Source organism: Pseudochaenichthys georgianus, chromosome 21 (assembly GCF_902827115.2).
Source record: "Pseudochaenichthys georgianus chromosome 21, fPseGeo1.2, whole genome shotgun sequence".
Classification (NCBI taxonomy): Eukaryota; Metazoa; Chordata; class Actinopteri; order Perciformes; family Channichthyidae; genus Pseudochaenichthys; species Pseudochaenichthys georgianus.
The window spans coordinates 29104255-29129005 of NC_047523.1; the positions used below are offsets into that span (position 1 = coordinate 29104255).

General features: G+C 42.1%; 2 protein-coding genes across 4 annotated transcripts in view; both read right to left on the bottom strand.

The window, feature by feature from the left end:
- LOC117466500 (dynein, cytoplasmic 1, intermediate chain 2a-like) overlaps positions 1-14984 on the bottom strand; it is a 23731-nt gene extending 8747 nt beyond the window's left edge. Inside the window, exons 1-11 of one of the 3 annotated variants that reach the window (XM_034109776.1) lie at positions 14884-14984; positions 13369-13486; positions 12592-12706; positions 10747-10834; positions 9335-9394; positions 8873-8988; positions 3659-3757; positions 3344-3503; positions 3148-3247; positions 2183-2308; positions 18-164 (exon numbers count right to left, since the gene is read on the bottom strand). In XM_034109776.1, the coding sequence (XP_033965667.1) occupies positions 18-164; positions 2183-2308; positions 3148-3247; positions 3344-3503; positions 3659-3757; positions 8873-8988; positions 9335-9394; positions 10747-10834; positions 12592-12706; positions 13369-13476 (1119 nt within the window). In that variant the 5' untranslated portion in view covers positions 13477-13486; positions 14884-14984. Of the gene's footprint in view, positions 1-17; positions 165-2182; positions 2309-3147; positions 3248-3343; positions 3507-3658; positions 3758-8872; positions 8989-9334; positions 9395-10746; positions 10835-12591; positions 12707-13368; positions 13487-14883 lie in introns of all 3 variants that reach the window. The other 2 variants (XM_034109775.1, XM_034109777.1) reach the window with 2 other exon arrangements.
- A 484-nt stretch (positions 14985-15468) lies between these two features.
- On the bottom strand, positions 15469-18127 carry cybrd1 (cytochrome b reductase 1). The gene is made up of 4 exons (XM_034109779.2): positions 17491-18127; positions 16424-16632; positions 15887-16041; positions 15469-15785 (listed from the first exon to the last, which is right to left on the bottom strand). Exons 1-4 carry the CDS (start codon positions 17681-17683, stop codon positions 15560-15562), a joined length of 783 nt encoding a protein of 260 aa, XP_033965670.1. The 5' UTR covers positions 17684-18127; the 3' UTR covers positions 15469-15559.
- Positions 18128-24751: the final 6624 nt, after the last annotated feature.

A 24751-nucleotide genomic window follows, 5' to 3' on the forward strand; every position in this document is an offset into this window, starting at 1 on the left:
CCACTGGTTTAGAGTACCGTGTGAGCCGCTGCTGACAGGGGGGTCCTCTGCACCGGGGTCCTCTTGTTGCTCCGGTTATCCCACAGTACGATCTGTCCCGAGTACGTACCCCCCACCACAACGTTGGGGTGGAACTTGGCAAAAGCAGCCGACATTACAGCAGACTGTCAGAGAGAGGGAAAGATAGAGGAAGAGATGGGACAGTTAGAGTCTCCAGTGATTAAAAAAACATGTTTATAGTGAATGTCTGTGCTGAAAATTCCCCTTAAATTGTCCTTCATGTCAGCTCTTTACATGCAGGTTACAACAAGCTACTTCAAGGACTCAAATATTTGAGCTCATCCTTTTTGTGGTGTGATAATAAACCTAAAGAAATGTTACCAAGCCATAAGGAGGTCTGCCTGCTCCAGGAATGCCAGCTATCCTATGGCATGGGGTTATGAGGTTATGAGGTAACCCTAATTTAAAGGAAATTGGGAATAGCTGGAGGGACAAGCTATTGCCAAGTATTTTTTAAATGGTTTTGTGGTTTAATCAAAATTCTCCTGCAGAACTTGATAATCTAATTATTATTCCTTTTGTAGAATTGCTAAATTAGGCAATAAAAGTCTCCATCTTGCCCTCTTTGGCACAACTCTTTATTTTTAGCAGGAGGCAAACCATTAGTCAATGCCGGCAGCAGAACTCGAATGTCTGGAAGATATAATCACTGATAGGAAAATTGTTTCATATAGTACTCTGAAAGGAGCAGTATAACATAAATGATACCTCATTCTTGCCTAACCAACAAATATACTACTAATAATAATTAAATCCAGAATGCATACATTGGTGCTAATGGCAACAGAGACTGGTATTGATGATAAGTTATAGGATATTGTTCGCAGGAAAAGACTATTATTACATGTTGTTGTGTTTTAGTGTATACCCTATCTCTATCTCTGAGTAGTCTTAATATGCTGGTATTGACTATAGTCGTGATTTCAAAAACAATTAAATATTGATATCATCCTAATAATACACATGTGAAAATATGCTGAAAAATATCCATTGCCTCTTTAAAAATATCTCTTTATTTCAATTTGTTCACTTTTTATAGTTTTGGTTACGGTTTAGAGAGGTGTGGGGATGAAAGATATAAGGTGCTTCATTTGTTCTGGTATTTAGGATTCCTTTAATGATAATAATGAGACACTAGCAGCTGAGTGTACTGTATGCACCCCCACTGAAATGGCTTTTTCATTCAGAACAATGAATACTGCATTCATTTACTCAGGAGATCGAGCGAGTCATTTCTAGAGGCAAAGAAGCCCAAATCTACAGTGGAAGTAACTTGGTAGGGTTTTCCAATGAGCTAACTGACCACCATGTACACTTGTGTTCAATCAGGTTCTGGTTGCGGTGCATTGCTGTGTTTCATATCAGCAACAAGTTGGCATAATGAGAATATGGAAAACATCAAACTTCATCTCAAAGTCAGAGCTGTGTGTGTTCGCTCTTTCCCAAAACCTTTCATCACTCATGCCTCAGCCTTTACCCTGCAAATAAAACAAACCACGAGGCTGGATTATTATTAAACTTTTGATTTACATCTTGGCAAAACATTTTTTCTAATGGGACTTTTCTTGACAAAAATGGGTGACGCATGGGTTTGGGAATAGCTCGTTATGAGTGGATTTTAAGGCGCGGAAAAATGTGCCTTCACACTTCTGTTCAGTTTTATTCATCTGAGCAATATGCCTTCATCTACATCCGCTGTGGCGGCGGCAACATGTGGTTCTACTCAACTTGTCTTGCTGAAGCAGCCTCGGGGCAGGCAGTATAATAAGGCTGGGCAGAGCGGAGGAGCTGCACTCCCTCTCTCTGAACACAGAGCCCTTGTTTGGATGCACATGATAACCGGCCCTGCCCCACACACTTAATGCTGCTGCAGCACTGCTCAGATTCTCCTGCACCACAGGTCTTCTCCAGCGCCTCGTGAACATGTGTTTATGGATGAAAAGTGGTGAAGGTAGATGCCAGTATGGTGAACTCACAGTATGGATGAAGGGGTGTGGGAGGAGGAGAGAAGGGGGGAGCAAACTGGGGATGGTTGGATGTGTTCCAAGTTTGTCAAGGAACGAGACCCCCGTGGGGAGAGAGGTTGGAGACAGAAAGCAGAGAGGCTTTTTTCTTGGGGTACCTGACAGTGGAAGACGTACTCCGGTGTGGCCTTCTTGTACTTCATGTTCCACACTAAGGCCACGCCGTCTGGCTCGTGAGGAGCCTCCTCGTTGTTGTTGTATGAGGCAAGCAGCAGTTCAGGATACTGGTGACAGAGAAAGAAAGAAAAAAATCAGCCTAAATGAATGTCGGAGGAGGCAGACGTGCCCCCCAGGCTTGGCTCCTTGTGGGAAAGCCTCGCCTGCCCTGTGTGGAGCTTATGAATGCCTTTAAGAATGTGTAACCTTTCCTAAAGATTTATGGCTCGGTTAAATGTCCCTACCCGCCCTTGGGAACTTTGGTAAATTGTTATATATTAGTTTTCTTAATAATTTTACCCAGAAGTTATTGCTCTGAAAACTAACAACTGTGACTAAAACAGAGCAACTAATTGAACATCTAAAACCCACTAAGCCACATATTAAAAACACGGGCGGATAATGACTCCAGAAACCCAGATGTAAGCAAACCATTAACCTCTGCCGCTTCTCGAGCTCGAGATTTACAGTTTGAGAAATCTGAATTTCCGATCACGAGGGTATGGGTATCGCTCTGAGCTGGTAAACACTGAACAAAGAGTTGGTGTTCAATCACTGTCAGAAGCCATTGCAGAATCATGCATTAAACGACCTTAGACACCAGAGGAAACAAATCATTATGGCTCCCGACTGAGTGACAATGTGTGGGACATAACTTACTTCTCCTGGGGGACTTGTGGCCAAAAGTAAATGCTGTCAAACTCGAGACATGTAATCATAAAGCATTATGGCTGAGCAAAGCTAAGTTGTTTCAACAGCCAATTAGCAACACGAATGCACATATCGCTTCTGTTTTAACACACGTTTAGGCAAATCCTTTTGATATATGCACACAACTTCCAAATGGTTTTTTAAGAAACAATTTAAACTATTGGTTTATTTATAGAAAGTTGTCTTAAAAAGTGACCTGCAGGGACCAGTCCAGGCAGGTGACGACGCGATGTTTGGACCAGCGCTCATCCATGAACTGCCTGTTGAGGGACAGCTTTGTACCGGCCTGGATTTCACTGGGGAAAACAAAGCACCACAAATCAATAAAAACACTCTTTCAGAAACCAATTACTGTGTTTTCTTAAGTACTTGTCGAGTTCTACAATTATTACCCCTCCTTTTCCTCCAGGTCACGACCGCTGTAGTCGAAGAAGAGGTCCACATGCTCCGACAGAGCTCGCTCAATAATGCGAGTGCTCTGGTCAAAGAAATTCGCAAAATCGTCGGAGTGCAGGATCTGGAGTTTTTCCTCCTCTGTCAGCTCGTGGGGGGCTGCTGCACAGAGAGGGACAGACACACTGAACTTCTGATCACTGCCATTAAGATGTGGCATGTGATGCACTTCAGTGCAACCACTATTATGAAAATCATTAGTAAAACTGAAGTGGCTAGATTACAAGTATGCAACATCAGTGGTGATGGAGTACCTTCCTCCTCCTCTTTCTGGTCCGGTTTCTCAGTCTGAGTCTCCACTGCTGCTTCGACTGGAGCACTTTCCTCCTCCTCTTCTTCTTCTTCTTCCTCAGCTGAGAAGAAAGATAACTATGTTAAACACTAGACAAATACAAAGACTTAAGTTGTATACAGTTTCTAGATTACTTCATTTTATTATCAATAATAGTAGTTTTTCAGAATACCAACTGAAACTCATAACTTTGAATTGTTCCTAATACATTACTCTTGTGTTGTATATTCACAATTAAAAACACACAACGTTCCATTTTTCGAAGCTTTACACATTCTTAGGGGTCTATTTTCGAAGGGGTCCAAGGAAAAAATAATTAAGAATATTTTACACTTCAAAAGTACAAATCCAATTTAAGTAACAACATTCTTGTGACAAGCGATCATGCCTCCATACAGACGTTTCACACCTTTTGCTCACTACGTCTCTCACATCAATTATTTTCCTTTTTCAATAAAAAGCTCCACCCGGTGATTATGGGCACGACCAAAGACTGATTTGGTATCTCTGCCTTGCATTTGTTTGGTTTGTCAGCACAATGTCTCCTTTCAAAAAAGAGACCTGCTCCTCTAAAGCAGGGAAGTTTGCCATTTGTGTTAAAGGGACACAGCGCAGCGGGTGTCTTGTTGTCAAAGGGACCCCTGTCTTTCCTAACTGTTAATGAGACTCTAGCCATTCAATAGAAAGTCTAGCTGTCAGTGTAGCCGTTTCCTCTGTGTCCCAGTGGCAGGTTGCCCCCTTCCAGGCCACAGGGCAGCGGGGCAGAGGGTGTGGAGCAGCTGCACGGGCCCGTCCCATTGGTCCGGCCAGATGACAGCATGGTGCAGAAGCAGATGGTGAAGCTGGGATTGTCTTTGCTCTTCAGAGGTGGCATGGGGATGGCACAGAGGTTTTCCGCCTGGCTGCCTCGAGACAAGCTTCTCCCTGAACAGCAAGCCCGAGCAATTACCATCCTAGCAGGAGGTCCTGTAGCTCCCATTCAACCTCAGAGAATGTACAAGAAAATACAGGCCCGACCAGCTGGCAAACTGCACACCGGTTCTACCTCAAAGAAGATGAACACGCTTTTCAAAACACATCTCTTAGAGACGGTATATAGCCTATGCTTTCAATGTAAAAAAAACAATAATAATAGCAAAAGCAGGACAAAACAGATTCATTGAGAGAAGGGGAAATACTCGCCTGGTTCCTAGAAGCGTTTATCTTAGTATGAACCTTATAGTTAATCTGAGATGACAGCACCACATGCCAGAATTTCCTTCCTACGGAGATAATCTAAATGATAATGTCATCCGTCACTTTGTCCGTAAAGTGATTTATCCCCTTTCTCAGATGGGGGTTTAGGGGAAGAAGGTTATTGGGTACACTGATGAGTTTACAGAACCGGGTTGATGACACAAGCCATTTCAATGTACGGCCATACTCTGCAACCAACAGGAGAAGGTTAAAATCTTTCCTTTCAAGGGCCTCAATCAGGCTTAAAGGAAAACAGTAATCACTGTCTTTCAGCGAGTCCCGGCCGTGCTCGTCAGCCCTCTCCCTGGTGAGGCAGCCAGAGCAATCAACCTGCCAGGCATTAGGAGCAGATAGACAATCTGAAAATAAAGGGTATAATGCACCTGCCAGCCAAAATGGCCATTTGGAGAAAAGCTAGTGATCCTGGTGACCCCGCTGTGGATGTGTAGGGGGGTAGTAGGGTCGAAACGATGGTGGGGGGGGAGTGGAGGAAGGGAGGGGGGGTGCTCTGCATTTAACAGAATTCACCCGGATCACCGATGTCCCATACACTGACACCTCCTCTCAAAGCAGCCTCAATTATGGCTTTTGTTCCACTTAAGAAATAAAAAGCTTTTTTTTTCGGGAGCTGGACAGGAGGGGGGGGGGGGGGGGGGTTAATCACAGGTCTTAGTGAATGGACAATACATTAATGCAAATACAGCCAGTGATGTTCAAAGTATAAAACTAAACGACCTTTGCTCCCCGCTGCAGGTGTCTTTCACTTTCTATATGTCCCCACACAAAAAGGGTCTGACTTCAGCACGTGCAGCAGGGTTTTCTCTAAGCCGGCCTCTATAAAGACCAATAACTACACAATACGAAACTCTACCAATACACCAAAAAAAATCCCAGACCCAGAGACTGGGATCAACCATTTTCCATTTGCCACACCAACATTTGGGGTTGTGTGTTGTCGTGTGGCAAATGTCAAATTGCTGCAAGCCACATAAATGTCAGATGTCCATCAATCTGATAACACTCAGTCGTCTGTGAAACAGGAGCATAGTGTTTTCAACTTCTTCAACATGGTTACACATGTCTAACACTGAGGTCTAAAAATCACACTCAGCACGACGGGAAGCAGAGGTCCTAAACCAGCACTATCTTCCTTTAAAAACAGAGTCTGTCACAGGTAATATAAATACTCATAACATTATTAATGAGAAATAAAAATAAATTGGTTGTAAAGGTGCATATAATTCACTATAAACTCCAAAAAATCTGATTTGTTCCAAATTGTCCATAAAAAATGCGAAGCTACTGTATGAACGAGGGATACAATAGATTAGATTAATAGATTTAACAGTGGTAATAATGAAGTGCATAGAAGCTGACCACGATAACAAGTGGCACTTCAACCAAGAAGGCCATTAAGGGCTTTTGTGATAAAAATTTCTGACCTGCCTCTGAATTCAGAGTGATTAAAACAATCGTATTTAATTAAATATTAGATTTATTAAGCTGCTCTACGTACTTATATTCCTGAAAAGCCTTTTTAAACGCTGCACCAGACCACACACACACACACACACACACACACACACACACACACACACACACACACACACACACACACACACACACACACACACACACACACACACACACACACACACACACACACACACACACACACACACACACACACACACACACACACACACACACACACACACACACACACACACACACACACACACACACAATATCTTACTCCATAATTACAGCCTCTTGTTGAGGAGTGCATACTGATGCTGCATATTACCTACTAGTGCAGTCTGAGAATACTGCATTGAGGGCACAGATATTCACCAGCGTTATGGCTTGAATCAACACCTTCACTAAGAGTACCTACAGACAGAATAGACTAATTCAAATGTAAAAAGGAAACGATGCTGTTCAAAGGGAAAAGAGAAATTCATCTGAGAGGAAAAGTAAACAAAGAATGCCAGGTTCATGACGCAACACTGTCCGCATGTATAACAAATCACACAACCCGATGTTGCATTCTCTTTGACTGTTCAGGTTTTCTTTGTCTGGGTCAGTAGGGCATGTGATGTTCAAATCTTAAATCTGTGCCTCCCTTCTGCCGGTGTCTTGCACACACTGTGGGAAAACCCTCGGTGAGCAGCAGCCGGGGCACGGCCGCCGCTCCCTCTAATGCCGCCGCCCGCTGACCTTGAGAGTGCCGCGCCGTTGCCTCCTTTTGACAACATGATAAATCGCTCAATCAGAGACCAGGCCTGACGCCACCCCACACATCAGAAATGCGCCGAGGGGAGCAAGCCGGGAAGGGGATGCCGTCTCATCGAGTGCCAGAAGTGATGGTGTGAAAATGCACAATGTCACTGAGTGTGTTTTGTTATGTGCCTGTTCGGTGAAGGGAGAAGACAGGGAAGCGAGGGAGTTGATGAAATGATTACATAGTGGCAGAGAGGAGGAAGGGGCCTCGTGTTGAACAGCTGGCAGGAACCATCGTTGGTTAACACAGTTTTACAATGCCCAGCAGAGTCCAGAGTAAAGAGCGATGAAGAACAGAGAAATGCTCTTCCTCCATCCATAGCTCTGCTCATTGTTTGCCACAGAAGCACACAATGTCATCAGGCCTATGCTGCCTGAGGATTTACTCGATGGACATAAGGGAAAACCGACTGACGATCTATGATGGGGATGCAACGATTTACCGATCGAACATTGGCCGATATTTCGCTGTAATTTGCCTCACTAAAAGGCACTAAATAGGGCGACATTCCATAATGTTTATCTGTTTATTGCATCAATTTTGCGACGGCTAAATGCTGGGTTGTTTTTTGTGGTTGGACTCTGATACCGGTAACCAGCTGCTGACTTGGAGAAGAATCTTGTGGCTTCATTCAACTCTGGCATGATGTAAGAGGGTAACAGTGGCGTGCACAGGTGTGACCTTTTGATAAATACTAATAAAAAGTAAAATATGATGTTTCTGTCTTGGGGCAATATCAGCAACAAGTAGGTCAGAATCTTCTGTAGGCAAAATAGAAGAGTTTCAAAGATAGCCCTTTTTATATTTCTAATCCCTTTTACATGTAATTACAGTAAAAGTGTTTTAAGTAAATACTGATTTTTCCCCCACTTATCGAGTAAAGCAGCCTCAAAACAGCTCTTAAATCAGTTACTTTTTAATTTGAAAGTATAAATATAAAAGATGGTTTCAAAAATGTGTATGATTAAATGTGTGCTCATTTGAAAATTATAATTAAGATGTCTTTGTTCCCATTACACAAAGGGTAAAACAAATAAAAACAAGATCTTGTGTCAGTTGGAGATTAAAGAATATATTGCTATGAAACCTTAAAAAACGAAATAAAGATTTGAGTGTGCTTGCTGTCATTACATAAATCAACCAAGGATAAGCAGGGCACCCACAAGTATTGCATATTTGATGGAACATGTGTTCAACATGTGGTGTTAATAGCAGCCCAGATATTCTCTTTTGCCAGCCGCATGAAAGTGCCAGCGCAGCAATTACATACATATCGACATGCTTCAGTGGCAATAAGCAGTCGTATGCGCAGCGCTTCATATCTTCCCCCTCAATCGCATTTCTCCTTCCTGTCACTGCTTTTCTCATCCTGCTCATTAATTATACCGGAGCAGAGTTGCTTGTGAGGTGCAGAGAGCAGCGCTTGTCTGAATTTAATCTCTCCTTCGACTTCTTACGTTTCCTGGGCCTCATTCTTCCTTTACTATCATCTAAAATTAAACATTTTCCACTTATTGTTCACTTCCGGTTCCCACATACATCCCCCAAGACCCCTGTTATTAATTCTGCCCAAAACAACGCTTTTGTAATTAAAGAAGCTGTACATTTAAATAGACCACTTCATCCACATCCATTGTAACAATACGTGAAAATCACCTTCTTTTTGCTGAGTCACGACAGGTGTCTGGGTCTCTTTAGTGTAGGACACAGTCTCACGTGGAGGGAAGTCCACTTGTGTGACTTTGGCCATTCCTAGTTTTGGAGTTCCTCGCCTAAAATCACAGAAAAACTCAAACTTTGCACAGCAAAACAAAAACCATACAATCTGCTATTATTGTTCTTATATTTTCTTGTCCAACAGTTTTCACGTATTCTTAGCAAGTGGAAAAAAAGTAAGTAAGAAAATGAGTGTTTCATGGGATGGCATAGATTGCAGATTAGTGTTACAACCCGTGTGAATCAATTCAAAGGTTTTGTCTGAGCACTCTTGCGTGAAGACTTTGCAGACCTTTTTCCTGGCCTGCATTAACCAAATAATGACTGAGGGACAAAGTACTCATGCCATAGATTGAGAGAAGGGAAAATGACCAGGAAAGGAGAGAAGAGAGTGTCCAGTACCCCAGCTCAGAATCAGAGTGAAGTTGAAGAGTGGACGGGTCAGAGTCCCAGTGCAGAGTCCTGGTTAGTGTCACAGCAACAAGGCAGCATTAGTGAGAGAGACAAGCGGGCACACATGAGGAGAGGAAATAAAGTTAGCATTATGGCACACAACATGCTGATTGGATCCAAGGTAACTAAACACAATTGAAACTTTTTTGTTTTTCAGTTCAAAAATAAATCTGCCTGCACAAAGCTCAGATATGTAAGAATGTCTGCTTAAAATGCACAGACACACAGCCCCTCAGAGTGAGATGACACAGGGTGTAATGTGCAGCCTGCGGGGCTGATACAGCCTGAACTGTGTCACACCAAAGGCTCTGAGTGTGGTGCAGACAGAGAGTGAGGGAGAGAGAGAGAGAAGCCTCAGGGAGAAAACATGACCTCCATGTGTGTAGGAAATGGCCATGCTGGTGAGGGAAATGAGTCAACACGTAGGGGGAACAGCTCCCTCGGCCTGATGGGACACTGGGGGAGCTTGAGTTTCAGCCCAGGGAAGGGGCTCTAATTAGGGGTTAAGAAGTCCCCCAGGCATCACAGCAGCCTGCTGTTTTATTGTTAATTTAGGATCGTCCTAATTCAACGGCACACAAATTAAATAAACATGCACTCAGTTGGTATAAACTCGTCCTCATTCACTGTAATGGTATGAGACTTCCTAAAGGATTGTAGCTCAGTCGTGCTCAGCGGAATCATGCTTTAAATATATTCATAGCCTTTGTCTGGAGTTGAAAGTGATGCAAAGCGAAAACAACTAATATGCTGTACAACACATCTGCAATGTATAAGCTGTGCTTGAGAGGCGGTGACAAGGACGCTGACATCACATTCTTGCTGGCATAAGCATAACTGAGCACATAAAGTAACAAAAATATTTTTTTAAGATGACATATAAAGCTCAACAAAGCACCAAACATAAAAAAAAATGTGCCTTAGGTGGAGTTAAAGCAATTAATCCCTCATAAATAATGATGTTTGCATTGTTTCCACACTTGTAATGTACTGTACAAGAAGTGAGGAAAGAATGTTATTACTCACTGTTGCTGAGAAATGCGTGTGTGTGTGTGTGTGTGTGTGTGTGTGTGTGTGTGTGTGTGTGTGTGTGTGTGTGTGTGTGTGTGTGTGTGTGTGTGTGTGTGTGTGTGTGTGTGTGTGTGTGTGTGTGTGTGTGTGTGTGTGTGTGTGTGTGTGTGTGTGTGTGTGTGTGTGTGTGGTGTGTGTGTGTGTGTGTGTGTGTGTGTGTGTGTGTGTGTGTGTGTGTGTGTGTGTGTGTGTGTGTGTGTGTGTGTGTGTGTGTGTGTGTGTGTGTGTGTGTGTGTGTGTGTGTGTGTGTGTGTGTGTGTGTGTGTGTGTGTGTGTGTGTGTGTGTGTACCTGGGTCCCACGGCTCCATCAGAGTCTTGGCTCCCTGCCTCACTCGGTGTGCCCGCCGATTTGGGAGTTGGGGAGATGGGAGGAGGGACTACATGAGAGACAGACAATAATCATCTGTTACAGTACCAGGACACTAAGCTTCTCACAAGAGAGGACAAATACATTTATGCTGAATGTGTCGATCTTAATGTAGATCTCGACATCAGTGACCAAGAGCTGTATTTGAAATAAAAGCTTTAACAACACTATGATACCTAGTTTCCCTTTATTTATGAATATTTAAAATTATACAATAATTTCGAAAAAGAGACATAAAACTCTGATGTTTGTCTCTCTTTGATTCTAGTGTGTCTGCATCCTGAGACTCTTGAAGATTTTATTATGGATCTCTTCTGCCACCTGCTGTTAGCGACGAGTCAGTGCTCTAACAATCTCCCTCTGAATGAACTGAAAAAATATTTAGGAAGTATACACTGGTATATTATTTACAAGTAGTTGTGAGTAAGGTTGCAGTTATACATTAAATACATGTTTTCCCTTTTTCCCAATTGGTTAGTATGTGTCTTTACCACATTTCTGAGAACGACAATTCAACAAAGATTACTCCAATGAGACATTGACACTTTATACTCTGTCCCTTGTGAACAGCATGAAAACAAGCACAACATATTCTGGTGTTGGGTCCCAATTATGAAAAAGATAATAATTACTACTAAGCCGATCAGACTATTATGGAAATTAATATTCCAGTAATTTGCACGAGAACACTGATGTTGTAAACATGCAAGTGGCTGTGTAAAAAAAATCCCCCTAAAACAGAAAAATGTAATATAAGTTTGAAAGTTAATTTAGTCAATGACTGTTTAAATATTTACATTTACCCCTTGGTTGTTTCTGAGCCTTTTAGTCTGGTCTTTAACAATTCAAACATAGGATTAGCTGTACTGAGGTCAGCTGACTGGCCAGTAAAGAACATGCCACTGTTTAGCTATAATATATCTGTTGTTATAAATCATAATCCTACTTACTGACATAGAATAATAAATGCAATACATGCGAACACCCTCAAACCCCAGTCAAAGAGCCAAATAACGGTGTAGGCCCTTCCTAAGCTTGACTACTGCAACAGCATCTTCACAGGCCCCACAAAAAAATCACTCTGTAAACTCCAACTAATTCAAAATGCTGCTGCCAGAATCTTAACCGGGACAAAGAAAACAGATCACATCACTCCAGTGCTGAGATCGCTGCATTGGCTTCCAGTTAGTGAGAGAATTGATTTTAAGATTTTAATGCACACATATAAAGCACTAAACGGGCTAGGACCCAAATATATCAAGGACCTCCTTCAGTGGTACGAACCCAGCAGACCCCTTAGGTCTTCAGGCGCAGGCCAGCTCACTGTTCCATTTGTGAGATCAAAGCGTGGGAAAGCTATGCTCCTGGTGCATGGAACAAACTCCCAGAACATCTGAGAATGGCTAGCACTTAAATCGGGTCTAAAAACATTTCTTTTTAATATGGCTTTTCAAATTTAAATGTTCTAATTTTCGAACTGTTAAACATGGTTTTCTTTCTTTTAATTAATTATTTTGTGTGTTTTGTATTTCTTCTCAATGTATTGTGTTTTCTCTGATTGATCCTGTAAAGCACTTTGAATTGCATTACTGTATGAATTGTGCTATACAAATAAATTGCCTTGCCTATAAAATAATTGCAATGTCTGTGAGATATAATGGAAAATGAGGTACTGTAAATGATTTGTTTGTAAAAAAAGGTATTAAAGAGATTATATATGAAACAGGATGTATGAGAGTACAATCCATCAAGTAATAGAATACATACCAGCAGGAGTATCTTGGGTTATGCCCATACTCTGTAGCATAGCCTCCGTCTCACGTCTTTTTTTCTCCAGGTCTGTATCATCCTGGTGATTTGCAGCATCTTTCAATTGGTCCGCCTGGAAACAGATCAAGGCATCAACCATTAATGCAATTCTCTAAATACCCACCTTACATTACAGATCTCAAAGTATGAATACCTTCAACTTGTTGATGTGTTCTCATTTTTAGCTCTGTGAGACTTGTGTACATTTTAAAAACCAACTACCTCACTCATTTGCATTGCAATTAAAGGTACTGCCGGATTGTTATTGCAAATAATGTCCAAAAATAGAAAATGGCAAGTGCAGTAACACTTCAAATGCAGAAGACGCCCAAATAAATGATGTAATGTAATGCCTATGAACAAAGATCAACTTTGTGTATATGTAAATGTTTGTGCCAAAGATTATACTTGTCAATAACCTTGTGTTGGAGGTGTAGATTGTTTCTACCTTTTCAAGACCATTAGGCAATGTGGAAAGGTTTTATAAAGCTTATCCTATCTAAGACATTTATTTTGTTACAAATAGTGGCCTTAAAATATATCTTGTAGCATGTAGAGGACCAAAAAAAGCACACAAATTAAGTGTAGCAGGTAATGAATTTGCTTTTGAATTGAAACAAGATGTTGCAGTGCTCACACTTAGCCACTAAGGTTTTGTTGCTATTTATTCTACATACTCATTTTTCCATTTAATACCAGAGAACACTCGAAGCATTCACAAAATATTAAATATACCGCTTGCTTCTTGCGCTCCTCCTCCTTCCTTTTCTTCTCCTCTCTGATTTGAGCCAGGCGTTGCTTCTTCCTTTCAAGCTCTGCTTTCAGCTCACTTTTGTCAGACATGATGCCACGGCTGTGAACAAACAACATATTCTGGTTTGTCTTTGTGTTCCATACTGAATGCATTCAGAAATATTATATTTAAAATACTTAGTACATCAGACACAAACACGCATTAAGGCATCCCAGGTGGAGTAGCCTCCTTGTGTGTGTACTGTCTACTGAATAGTGGTAGAATGTATATTTATTCAACCTGTACATAAGTACAAATCTGAGGTACTTGTACTTAAGTAGCCTATTAAAATGGAATGCTACTCTATACTTCACTACATAAGTAATGAGGTAAATATTGTACTTTTTACTGTATTTCAATTGTCTGACAGTTACTATTCAGATAACAATTTTTCATACATTTGTATGTCCAGTGAAAAACAATGTGTTTCCAGCTGTATTTTTTAAGATAAATAACCTATTTAAAACCCCCTTTTAAAAAGCTGGGGAAAAAGCATTCTCAGAAAGCTCTTCAACTATAATGTATTGATGTAAACCATACACAAAAGGACACAATACATGCTTTCAATACATTTAGCTGATAACACTTTTACGCTGTTGTATCAGTACTTTCACCTTAATCAAGCATCTCAATACTTTTCCAACCACCAGAACTGAAAAATAGTGGGTTCAGGAAACAAAATGCTTCCTATTAGTCCACCGTCTCCTGACAGATGATGCTCTCAGCTTCAGTACCACCTTGCACAGCAGTGGAGACATCTAGCTAAAATACCTAAGATAGCATGACCATCCAGGAGTGTTTTATGTCATCTCTGCAGCTCAGTAAGTCAAACATCTTTGTTTATTGGAGACAAACACTCTCAGTTACATGTAACTCGGTTACAGCCACAGTCCGGCTGGCTAGTCATTGTCAGCCAGCTAACAGAGAGCCCCACCCTTAGCATGGGGCTATCCTGTCCGCTTTAGTCACTTGTCTCTGACTTATATCGTAAGTTGTAAACGCGTTTCAAACGACCACCTTGCTCCATTATATGTTTTATTGTACAAATCCCATCGTAGTTTCATATAAGACACTGATTGTTAGAATCCAATCGGCCTGTACCGAAGCTAGCCTTCCTTGTTATGAATGGCTAAAAGGCTAGCTTAGCCATCTTTGTTTTTTCAAGGTTCAGTCAATTGAAATTAATGTCACACATAGTTATGTCATTTATTGTATTAAAATAAAACGTTTTCGGCTCACATAAAATGTGACTTGCACAATCTAACCCACTATTTGTGTTAAAAGATGCTTTAAAGTTAGCTTTATTTGTTAGCAGCTAGCTACATCAGTGGACAGGTCCGCAGTGCTGTCATGCGCAATGAACAGGCGAGTTGGGCTACAAACGAAGCATTGAATACAAAATAAATACAAGCGTGTGATACACCAGCTAACATGAAATGTATGTGTATATTACAAACCTTTAATCAGGTTTTCTACCTGACACCAGATGCCAAAGAACAAGCCAAAACAAACGGGCTGCCAACAAACTACGGATGCTGGGAAGAGCCAAAAAGACGCACTTCGCTTTAACGTAGCTGTGTTGCTGGCATCCGAGATCAAAGCAAAGAGGAATCATGTTTGTGAGCATAAAATGCCTCCTAATGAATTAAGCAGCAGGGTCTTAAACAGTTTAGAAACATATTTGATGCAACACCCGGAAAACAATATGTATAATGTTTGTTGTTTTCATCAGCTCTGCTTAACTTAAATTTAAAATTAAATGTAACAATATTATCTTTGAAAAGCTTTTACAGAACAGCAACACAAAGCCCAAACAGTAATGGACAGTGTGGTAACATATATATATTTATTATTAAAAAAAATTAGAAAGTTTGTGAACATATTAGAAAAAAATCTAAGAACAGAATTAGGAACATTGTACGTTGTTGTACAGTATATTCCCAGATTATCTCAATCGTAACAAGATCACCATTATTTACATATGCTTATAACAAATATAATTAAACAACAAATGCAAAAAAAATGAAATACTTGCTTGAGTGTAAAATAGAAAATATGATATCTTTATTTTTGCTTAAGTGTAAACACATAGGCTACATTCAACACTGGATAAAGTACCCAGTCTTGAGTCAGTCATTTACAACTCCTCTTCCTAACATCCCCACAGGTCTCCTCATTAGGTACATCAGATTCAACTCCCCCGTCGGTATGCAGAGTATGCAAGATCTGTTCACTGGGGCGTTTCCAAGACTTTCGAGTGGCAATCCAGAGGATTAGTGCTCCAAAAACCACGAGGAGGAGTCCCAGGACGTTCACAAAGATTGCCTCTGGGGGAGAGTCCTTGTACTTTGGGTTGCTCCTTAGAAATAAAGTACAACAAATAAAGTTATACCCACTCTTAAGCAGCATTAGTACTGTGCAACTGGTTTAAAAGCTTGTATTCCTTTTCAAAATACTTACAGACTAAAAATGAGTTTCTCTGTGATGCCCATGAGTGCCACAGCTATTACACTGGTGAAAAGGAAAAGACCTCCGTAGACATGCAGGGGCATAAACGCTGCTCTCCAGGATGCAGGTGTAAATGGCATCAAGTACATGCCAACTCCAAGAACAAGCTGCTCATTGAAGGAGACAAAACATCCTCTTATCAGATAACACACTAAAAAGGACTTTTGTTCACAATGACTTGGCATTTTAGAGAAGGTCAAGTGTTTTTTTCCCAGCGTGTTAGTAAACCTGCCCTAGTTTGTGTTGTTTTGAACCAACCCTTAGCTCCATAAAAGAAAGAGTTAAAAAATATAACAGTGGTTTTAACAATAAAGCTCATTTAGGATATGCAAAAGGACAAACTGTGTATTATTTATAGCAGCAATATAAATACTGCTAAATGAAACCAGGAGCATTTCTTTGTAGACATTTTTCAATATTTTCTGACATTTTATGGACCAAACTAATAATCCTAATGAATCAATAAACATTAATTGCAGCCATATTTACCTGCAGACCGTACAGTATCACAGCTGCAAGGCCCACCCAGCTGTGCAGGCTGTACATGTTGGGGATTTTGGCAGCATTGTGGAAGTCAAAAACTGCCACCATTGATATGACAGCTAGGATGAAGGCTAGTAAATTCAAGCCAGCATGGATAAACTTCATCATCAGTTTACTGCGATGCCAGGTCCAGGGGATTCTGTAGACTATGATGGCTGCAAGAGGAAGTTACTCTGTCATTCTTGATTCAACAATGACACAACATTGGACACACTTGTTTCACTTGGGCATATCTTCCATTACAATGTTTAAGTAAAGTTTTCATGTACAGTCACGTATTAAAGTTTGTTTGGACAGGGTTGTTGATAGTGAACTCTAAGAAACTACGGAAAGCATTAGGGCTAGATTTAGGGGAAAATATTTTTTTTTTTTATCATTTTAGAAATAAAGTTGAAATGTTGGGGAACATTTTTTGGAATGTTAAGAATAAAGAAGAGATACCATTTAGGGAATTAATTCAAATTTGGAAGATTATGTCAAAATGTATAGAATAAAAATCCAACTCTTCTCTTCTTCAACTTTTCTATCCACAAACAAGTTATTCTCAATAATTATACTTTATTCTCCAAATAAATGTTTTGAAAAAGTCTAACTCCTCTCATTGTTCCTTCCTTATGCATAGCCCTTGTACTTTTCCATAGAAAGCACTATTGTCATTATATTAATGACTTTTAAGGTCATGTTTTGTGAGGTGTAAAGTTCATGCTTCCATGAAGTCATATTGCTTAAGATATATTATCAGAATAAACTCATAATTGACTTCCTTAACATCACATACTCCATTTGTGGATGCTACAGTGTATAAACCAAATGATATGAAATTGAAATTAATTAATCTAACGCAATTTCAGTCATGTTTTTTTAAATATATAAACACACTGTCAGTGGTAACCTCCCCCTCAGGTCGTTGGGTAATCGAGTCTTGTGCAACTTACAATCATGTTTACACATCTTCAAGACAACCCCCACATTCCGATTGACCAAAACACTTCTTAAAAAGACTAATTTCTCACCTGTTCCTTGCAAGAAAATAAACCCGATCACCATTAGGACCGGGTGCCAGTTGAATTCGGCCGGACCTCCATCCCAGGCTAAACCCTCTCTAAAGTGAAGAACCCATCTTAGCACGAATATTATGGAGACCAGCCCAGCGGCCGCGGCGACAGACAGAACCACCAGGAAATATTTGAAGTTCTCCATCGCCATCAGAGCTGCAGCACCGAGCAGCTGCTTCACAAATACAACAACTTCAAGTGGCTTCTGGTGAGGAGGGACCTCGGTCACATGACCCCGAGCTGAGGACGTGAATGGAGGAAACACGTTTTATAATTTGGTGGTTTCAGAAGAGTTCCAGCAGTGTCTGGGACTAGGGCTGAAGTCGAATAGTCCATTTAGTTTAGGAACCTTCCTAAAGGAGTGAAATGACCCGGAAGTCCCTCAGTGGCAGCCATGATAAGTGCCGTTCGAATTCTCTAGAATGATAGGAAAGGAGGTTTCAAACTTCCTTTATAACCTCCTTTAGCTTAGGAACCACTGGACCTCCCTAACCGACAGGAGAAGCGAAAATGCTGCCCCACAATGCCTTGCAGCCGCAGCATTTGCCGTCACTCAACAGTCGGCCGTTCACGGAAACAACCGATTATGACCGAAAAATTATATCATGAACGTTACGGTGCTTATTAAGCTTTTTAAAACATAGGTGGTAAGTTGCCAAAGTGCTTTGTTCTGAACGTTCATCAGTATTATAATCAAAAAGAGAAATATGAACGTTAGTTTTGACTGAAATCATCAAATAAAGTCAACATTTCAGTCTTTACTGAGCTGTGTGGGGTTTGTTCAGCTTCTAAAAGATGTTTGAATGGTGATATACACAGTGATACATGTTAAGGACTAACGTTTATAATAAATACATTTGTATTGATTTTAAGATCTTTAGTTCATACAATCTTTGGGATCATTAGTATTAATGTGGACCGGAGGGAGAGGGTGACGAGCATAAGTTTCACTTTCCTTTTTTATTTCAATTCCAACTTTGGTCATGAAGAATATGTTTCTCTGTTGTCCACGTTCATAAAGCAAAGCAGCAGCATCAGAGCACGGTGCAGAGTCTCTAGATGAGTTCACAGCAGTCCCTCGTTCTTATTAAACATCCATGTTGTAGTCCGCTGTATAGAAAACTGTGGTTTCCACGGTTTCCCTACAGCAGCAGACGCACACAATGACGTCCGCTGGCGCATCATAAACACGTCGGATAGTGAAAGTGCATTCTGATTCTCTAAAGTACCGCACTCTCTTCTCCTAAGTCCTTTTGAATTCTCCTGTCCACTATCCCTTAACCCCGTGACGTTTCACTCAGAGGTCAAGGAATAGACGATAGGGTTAGAATTTAGGAGCTGATTTTTAAACTATCCGACTGCAGCCTAGGGCTGAAGTCGAATAGTCCATTTAGTTTAGGAACCTTCCTAAAGGAGTGAAATGACCCGGAAGTCCCTCAGTGGCAGCCATGATAAGTGCCGTTCGAATTCTCTAGAATGCTGAGAATGATAGGAAAGGAGGTTTCAAACTTCCTTTATAACCTCCTTTAGCTTAGGAACCACTGGACCTCCCTAACCGACAGGAGAAGCGAAAATGCTGCCCCACAATGCCTTGCAGCCGCAGCATTTGCCGTCACTCAACAGTCGGCCGTTCACGGAAACAACCGATTATGACCGAGAAATGATATCATGAAAGTTACGGTGCTTATTAAGCATTTTAAAACATAGGTGGTAAGTTGCCAAAGTGCTTTGTTTTGAACGTTCATCAGTATTATAATCAAAAAGAGAAATATGAACGTTAGTTATGGGCATAGATATGTCTCATAATTATTTGTGTGAACATAAAAATAATTTGTGTGTAAATATGTGATTTGTAAATGTAAAACAACATCCACAAATGCATTTAAAAGATTTTCAAACTCACAAATACATTTGCAAGTGTAAAACGGATCTGCAAATACGCTAAATATGTTCACAAATAAAAAAAAGATCAGTGAATATCTCTTTAACATTTACAACTTTCGATCAGGCATTTGTGAATCCATTTTGTATTTGTGGACCAAAAATGCGCTCGCGGATCTCAACTCTCTGTTCACGGATCTCAAATCTCTGTTCGCGGATCGTCTTTTTACACACACGGAATTTTGAGACATATTTTCCGCCGGTCTTGGCTAAAATCTACTCGTGTCACTCGGTTATTTTCGGAAACCACGTGATGGCCCGCTGATGACTACATTTCCGCATGATTTCAAAGTAAGAGCATGATGGTTTGTTTAATGCTCTGTTTTTGTATTATAATGAACAGCGGAACGTTAGATGCATTCTTCATCACCATCACCCTCATCATCATGTTATAGTGATACAGTTAGTTTGTGTTATTGGTTCAATACAGCATATCTCGAGCACCTTCGTTGATGTTGAAGTGCAGGCGATACGCCACTTCCGGGTCCCGGGGGAGCAGCTGGCAGCGAAGCAGCCCAGATAAAACTCTTTCTTCATTGTTTGTTGTGTATTCAGTCAAGCGGGTCAAAGTTACAAAGCACTTCACATCTTATTAATCGGCCTAATTTTACTTTACCAGTGCAGTAATAAAGTAATCTGTAGAAAAGCACCGTATTTAGGTCAGCCTTCATAGTAAGGCTCCATTACATGTTATAATATTCATCGTGTCCTTTCTACTGATATATTCCTGTCTATTGCTTTCATTTGTATTTAATGTTATTGTGTTTATACTTGTTTCCACACATTTCACAATTTGGGATGAATGAAGTATCTATCTATATATGATATCCATCTATCTATATCTGTCTGTCTATCTGTCTATCTGATCTATTATTTTATTTTTCACATACACATTAATGCAACTATATAATCAAAAGTTTTAACACATACAGAGAACCTTTTAAAGCATAATGAGTACTTCAAATGTAAGTCCATTTGGCTAGTACTTACATACCTTTACTTAAGTAAGACTATAAAGGCAAGACTTTTACTTCAGTCAAGTATCTGAATACTTTGTCTGCTACTGGTAGTCCATGGATCCATTGCTCTTAATTTCCAGTCGTAAAGAGAACCAACTGTAATGTGTTCAAGTAGATGTCCTTTCCAAATGAATCTGATGGTAACATTGGGTCAATATTAGCATTAAGGTGTTCCATCTGTTGATCACTCAGAGGACTCCGGGTGACAGGAACAACTATTCCCAGTGTTCCTCACGCAGATGACCACTGGCCTCCCAGTCAATGTAGGGGATCTGTAAAAATATGTATACTTTTCTTCCGCTGTTATGTACCGTTATAATTGTATACAAAAGAAGAATAAAGAAGTATCACTACATTCCTATGCATTAATATAATTACTTATATTGACTGTGCGTGGGCCTGGCAGTGGGAGATTAATTTCAGGCAAAAGTGTGCACAATCAACGGTAGGGCATGTATTTTAATTGTTTTAATAATTTATATGGTTATAAAATATAACATTGAAACACTGACGCAAAGAACAAGTATGTGGAATGTGTTATTAAGTAAGTTTGCTTGACTACAGTCCAGTTCTGTATCCTACATAATAAAATATGACAATCGTTAATTTCTTTGTCAATTACTTTTATCAAATGAATATCCCACATTTGTTTTAAGCACTTTAAATGTTAGAAACAAATATTATAGGATTGATATACTATGTACAATATTTAAGTCCTGTACTCTGCAGGTACAGATAGATAGATAGATAGATAGATAGATATATGGATAGATGGATATCATATATAATAATAATAATAATACATTACATTTATAAAGCGCTTTTCCTGGTGCTCAAAGCGCTTACGAGCAAGTAAAACAAAATAACAACAAAAGTAGAAAGTGCTAAGCTCGGAGGAATAAGGGCAAGGGGTTATATAGATACTTCATTCATCCCAAATTGTGAAATGTGTGGAAACAAGTATAAACACAATAACATTAAATACAAATGAAAGCAATAGACAGGAATATATCAGTGGAAAGGACACGATGAATATTATAACATTTAATGTAGCCTTACTATGAAGGCTGTGTATGTGAAAAATAAAATAAAAATAAACATTGACTGATGTGTCATTTCACTAATGTAAATGTTTATGGTTAATATTGACAAAACTTTTGTAGTGCTTTGTATACTGTTGGCTAGTTTAATATACACCAATGCATTATATTCTCATAAGTGATTATCTACGTTTCTCAGAGAAACAGCCCTGTTCCCAGCATTGTGACGTATGTCACAATGTATTTGCAAAGGATGATACAAGCAAAACAATCTAATCATAACATTAAATAAAGTTGTTGCATAAATGAAGTGGAGTAAAAAGTAAGAATAATTCCAGTCCTGTATCCTACATAATAAAATATGACAATCATGAATCCTCTCTGAAGAACCAGCACCTTACCGTGGTAGAGAGGTTTGTGTGCCCTGATGAACCTGGGGGCTGTGTTGTCTGGAACCTTGTGTTCCTGGTAGGGTCTCCCATGGCAAATTGGTCTCAGGCAAGGGGCCAGACTAAGATTGGTTCAAAAGACCTCATGAAAGAAACAACAAGAAGTGAGGATACCCGGCCCGGAGGAAGCCCGGGGTCCCCTTCTGGAGCCAGGCTCAGAAGGAGGACTCGTCGGCGAGCGTCTGGTGGCCGGGCTTGCCACGGAGCCCGGCCGGGCCCAGCCCGAAAAGGCAACGTGGGCAACACCTCCGCTTCTCCGTCCCGCGGGCCCACCACCTACGGGAAACATCGATGGGGTCGGGTGCGCTGCCAGAAGGGTGGCAGTGAAAGCGGAGGGTCTCGACGGACCAGACCCGGGCGGCAGAAGCTGGCTTTGGGGACGTGGAACGTCACCTCTCTGGGGGGGAAGGAGCCGGAGCTTGTGCGGGAGGTGGAGCGGTACCAGTTGGATCTGGTTGGGCTCACCTCTACGCACAGCGTCGGCTCTGGAACCTTACTTCTGGATAGGGGTTGGACTCTATTCTTCTCCGGAGTTGCTCAAGGTGTGAGGCGCCGGGCGGGTGTGGGGATACTCACAAGTCCCCGGTTAGGTGCTTCGTTGTTGGAGTTTACCCCAGTGGACGAGAGGGTCGCCTCCCTACGCCTGCGGGTTATGGGGGGGAAAACTCTGACTGTTGTGTGTGCTTATGCACCCAACAGCAGTTCAGAGTATTCGGCCTTCTTGGAGACCCTGGAAAGAGTCCTGTATGGGGCTCCTGAAGGGGACTCCTTAGTCTTGCTGGGAGACTTCAACGCACATGTGGGCAATGATGGAGACACTTGGAGGGGCGTGATTGGGAGGAACGGCCCCCCTGATCTGAACCGGAGTGGTGGTTTGTTACTGGACTTCTGTGCTAGTCATGGATTGGCCATAACAAACACCATGTTCGAACATAAGGATGCTCATAAGTGTACGTGGTACCAGAGCACCCTAGGCAGAAGGTCCATGATCGATTTCGTTATCGTATCATCGGACCTGAGGCCGTATGTTTTGGACACTCGGGTAAAGAGAGGGGCGGAGTTGTCAACTGATCACCATCTGGTGGTGAGTTGGGTCGAGTGGCGGGGGAAGCCTCTGGATAGACCTGGTAAGCCCAAACGTGTAGTTCGGGTGAACTGGGAACGTCTGGAGGAGGCCCAAGTTCAGGAGGCCTTCAACTCACACCTCCGGCGGAGCTTTTCGGGCATTCCTGTGGAGGTTGGGGACATTGAACCAGAGTGGTCGGTGTTCAAAGCCTCTATTGCCGAAGCCGCGGTGGGGAGCTGTGGTCTCAAGGTCCTAGGTGCCTCAAGGGGCGGTAACCCTCGAACCTCCTGGTGGACACCGGTGGTCAGGGAAGCCGTCCGACTGAAGAAGGAGGCCTTCAGGGATTTGTTATCCCGGGGGACTCCCGAGGCAGTTGCAAGGTACCGACAGGCCCGAAGGGCAGCAGCCTCATCCGTGGCCGAGGCAAAGCAGCGGGTGTGGGAGAAGTTTGGACAAGACATGGAGAAGGACTTTCGGGCGGCACCAAAGTTGTTCTGGAAAACTGTCCGACACCTCAGGAGGGGGAAGCAGGGAACCATCCAAGCTGTGTACAGTAAGGATGGGACGTTGTTGACCTCAACTGATGGAGTGTTGGGGCGTTGGAAGGAACACTTTGAGGAACTCCTGAACCCGACAACTCCGCCCTCTATGTTAGAGGCAGAGCTGGAGTATGACGGGGGATCAACACCAATCTCCCGGTGGGAGGTCACTGAGGTCGTTAAACAACTCCACAGTGGCAAAGCCCCGGGGGTGGATGAGATCCGCCCGGAAATGCTGAAGGCTCTGGGTGTTGAGGGACTGTCATGGTTGACACGTCTCATCAACGTTGCGTGGAAGTCGGAAACAGTGCCGAAGGAGTGGCAGACCGGGGTGGTGGTCCCCCTTTTCAAAAAGGGGGATCAGAGGGTGTGTGCCAATTACAGAGGCATCACACTACTCAGCCTCCCCGGGAAAGTTTACTCCAAGGTACTTGAAAGGAGGGTCAGGCCGATTGTCGAACCTCAGATTGAGGAGGAACAATGCGGATTCCGTCCTGGTCGTGGAACGACGGATCAGCTTTTTACTCTCGCAAGGATCCTGGAGGGGGCCTGGGAGTACGCTTATCCGGTCTACATGTGTTTTGTAGACTTGGAGAAGGCATATGACCGGGTTCCCAGGGAGTTACTGTGGGAGGTGCTGCGGGAGTATGGGGTGAGGGGGTCTCTACTCAGGGCCATCCAATCTCTGTACTCCCAAAGCGAGAGCTGTGTCCGGGTCCTCGGCAGTAAGTCGGACCCATTTCCGGTGAGGGTTGGCCTCCGCCAGGGCTGCGCTTTGTCACCAATCCTGTTTGTAATATACATGGATCGGATTTCGAGGCGTAGTCGTGGGGGGGGGGGTCTGCAGTTCGGTGGAGTAAGGATTGCACCACTGCTTTTTGCAGATGATGTGGTTCTGATGGCTTCATCGGTCTGCGACCTTCAGCACTCACTGGATCGGTTCGCAACCGAGTGTGAAGCGGCTGGGATGAGGATCAGCACCTCCAAATCTGAGGCCATGGTTCTCAGCAGGAAACCGATGGACTGTCCACTCCAAGTAGGGAATGAGTCCTTACCCCAAGTGAAGGAGTTCAAGTATCTCGGGGTCTTGTTCTCGAGTGAGGGAACAATGGAGCGTGAGATGGGCCGGAGAATCGGAGCAGCGGGAGCGGTATTGCAGTCGCTT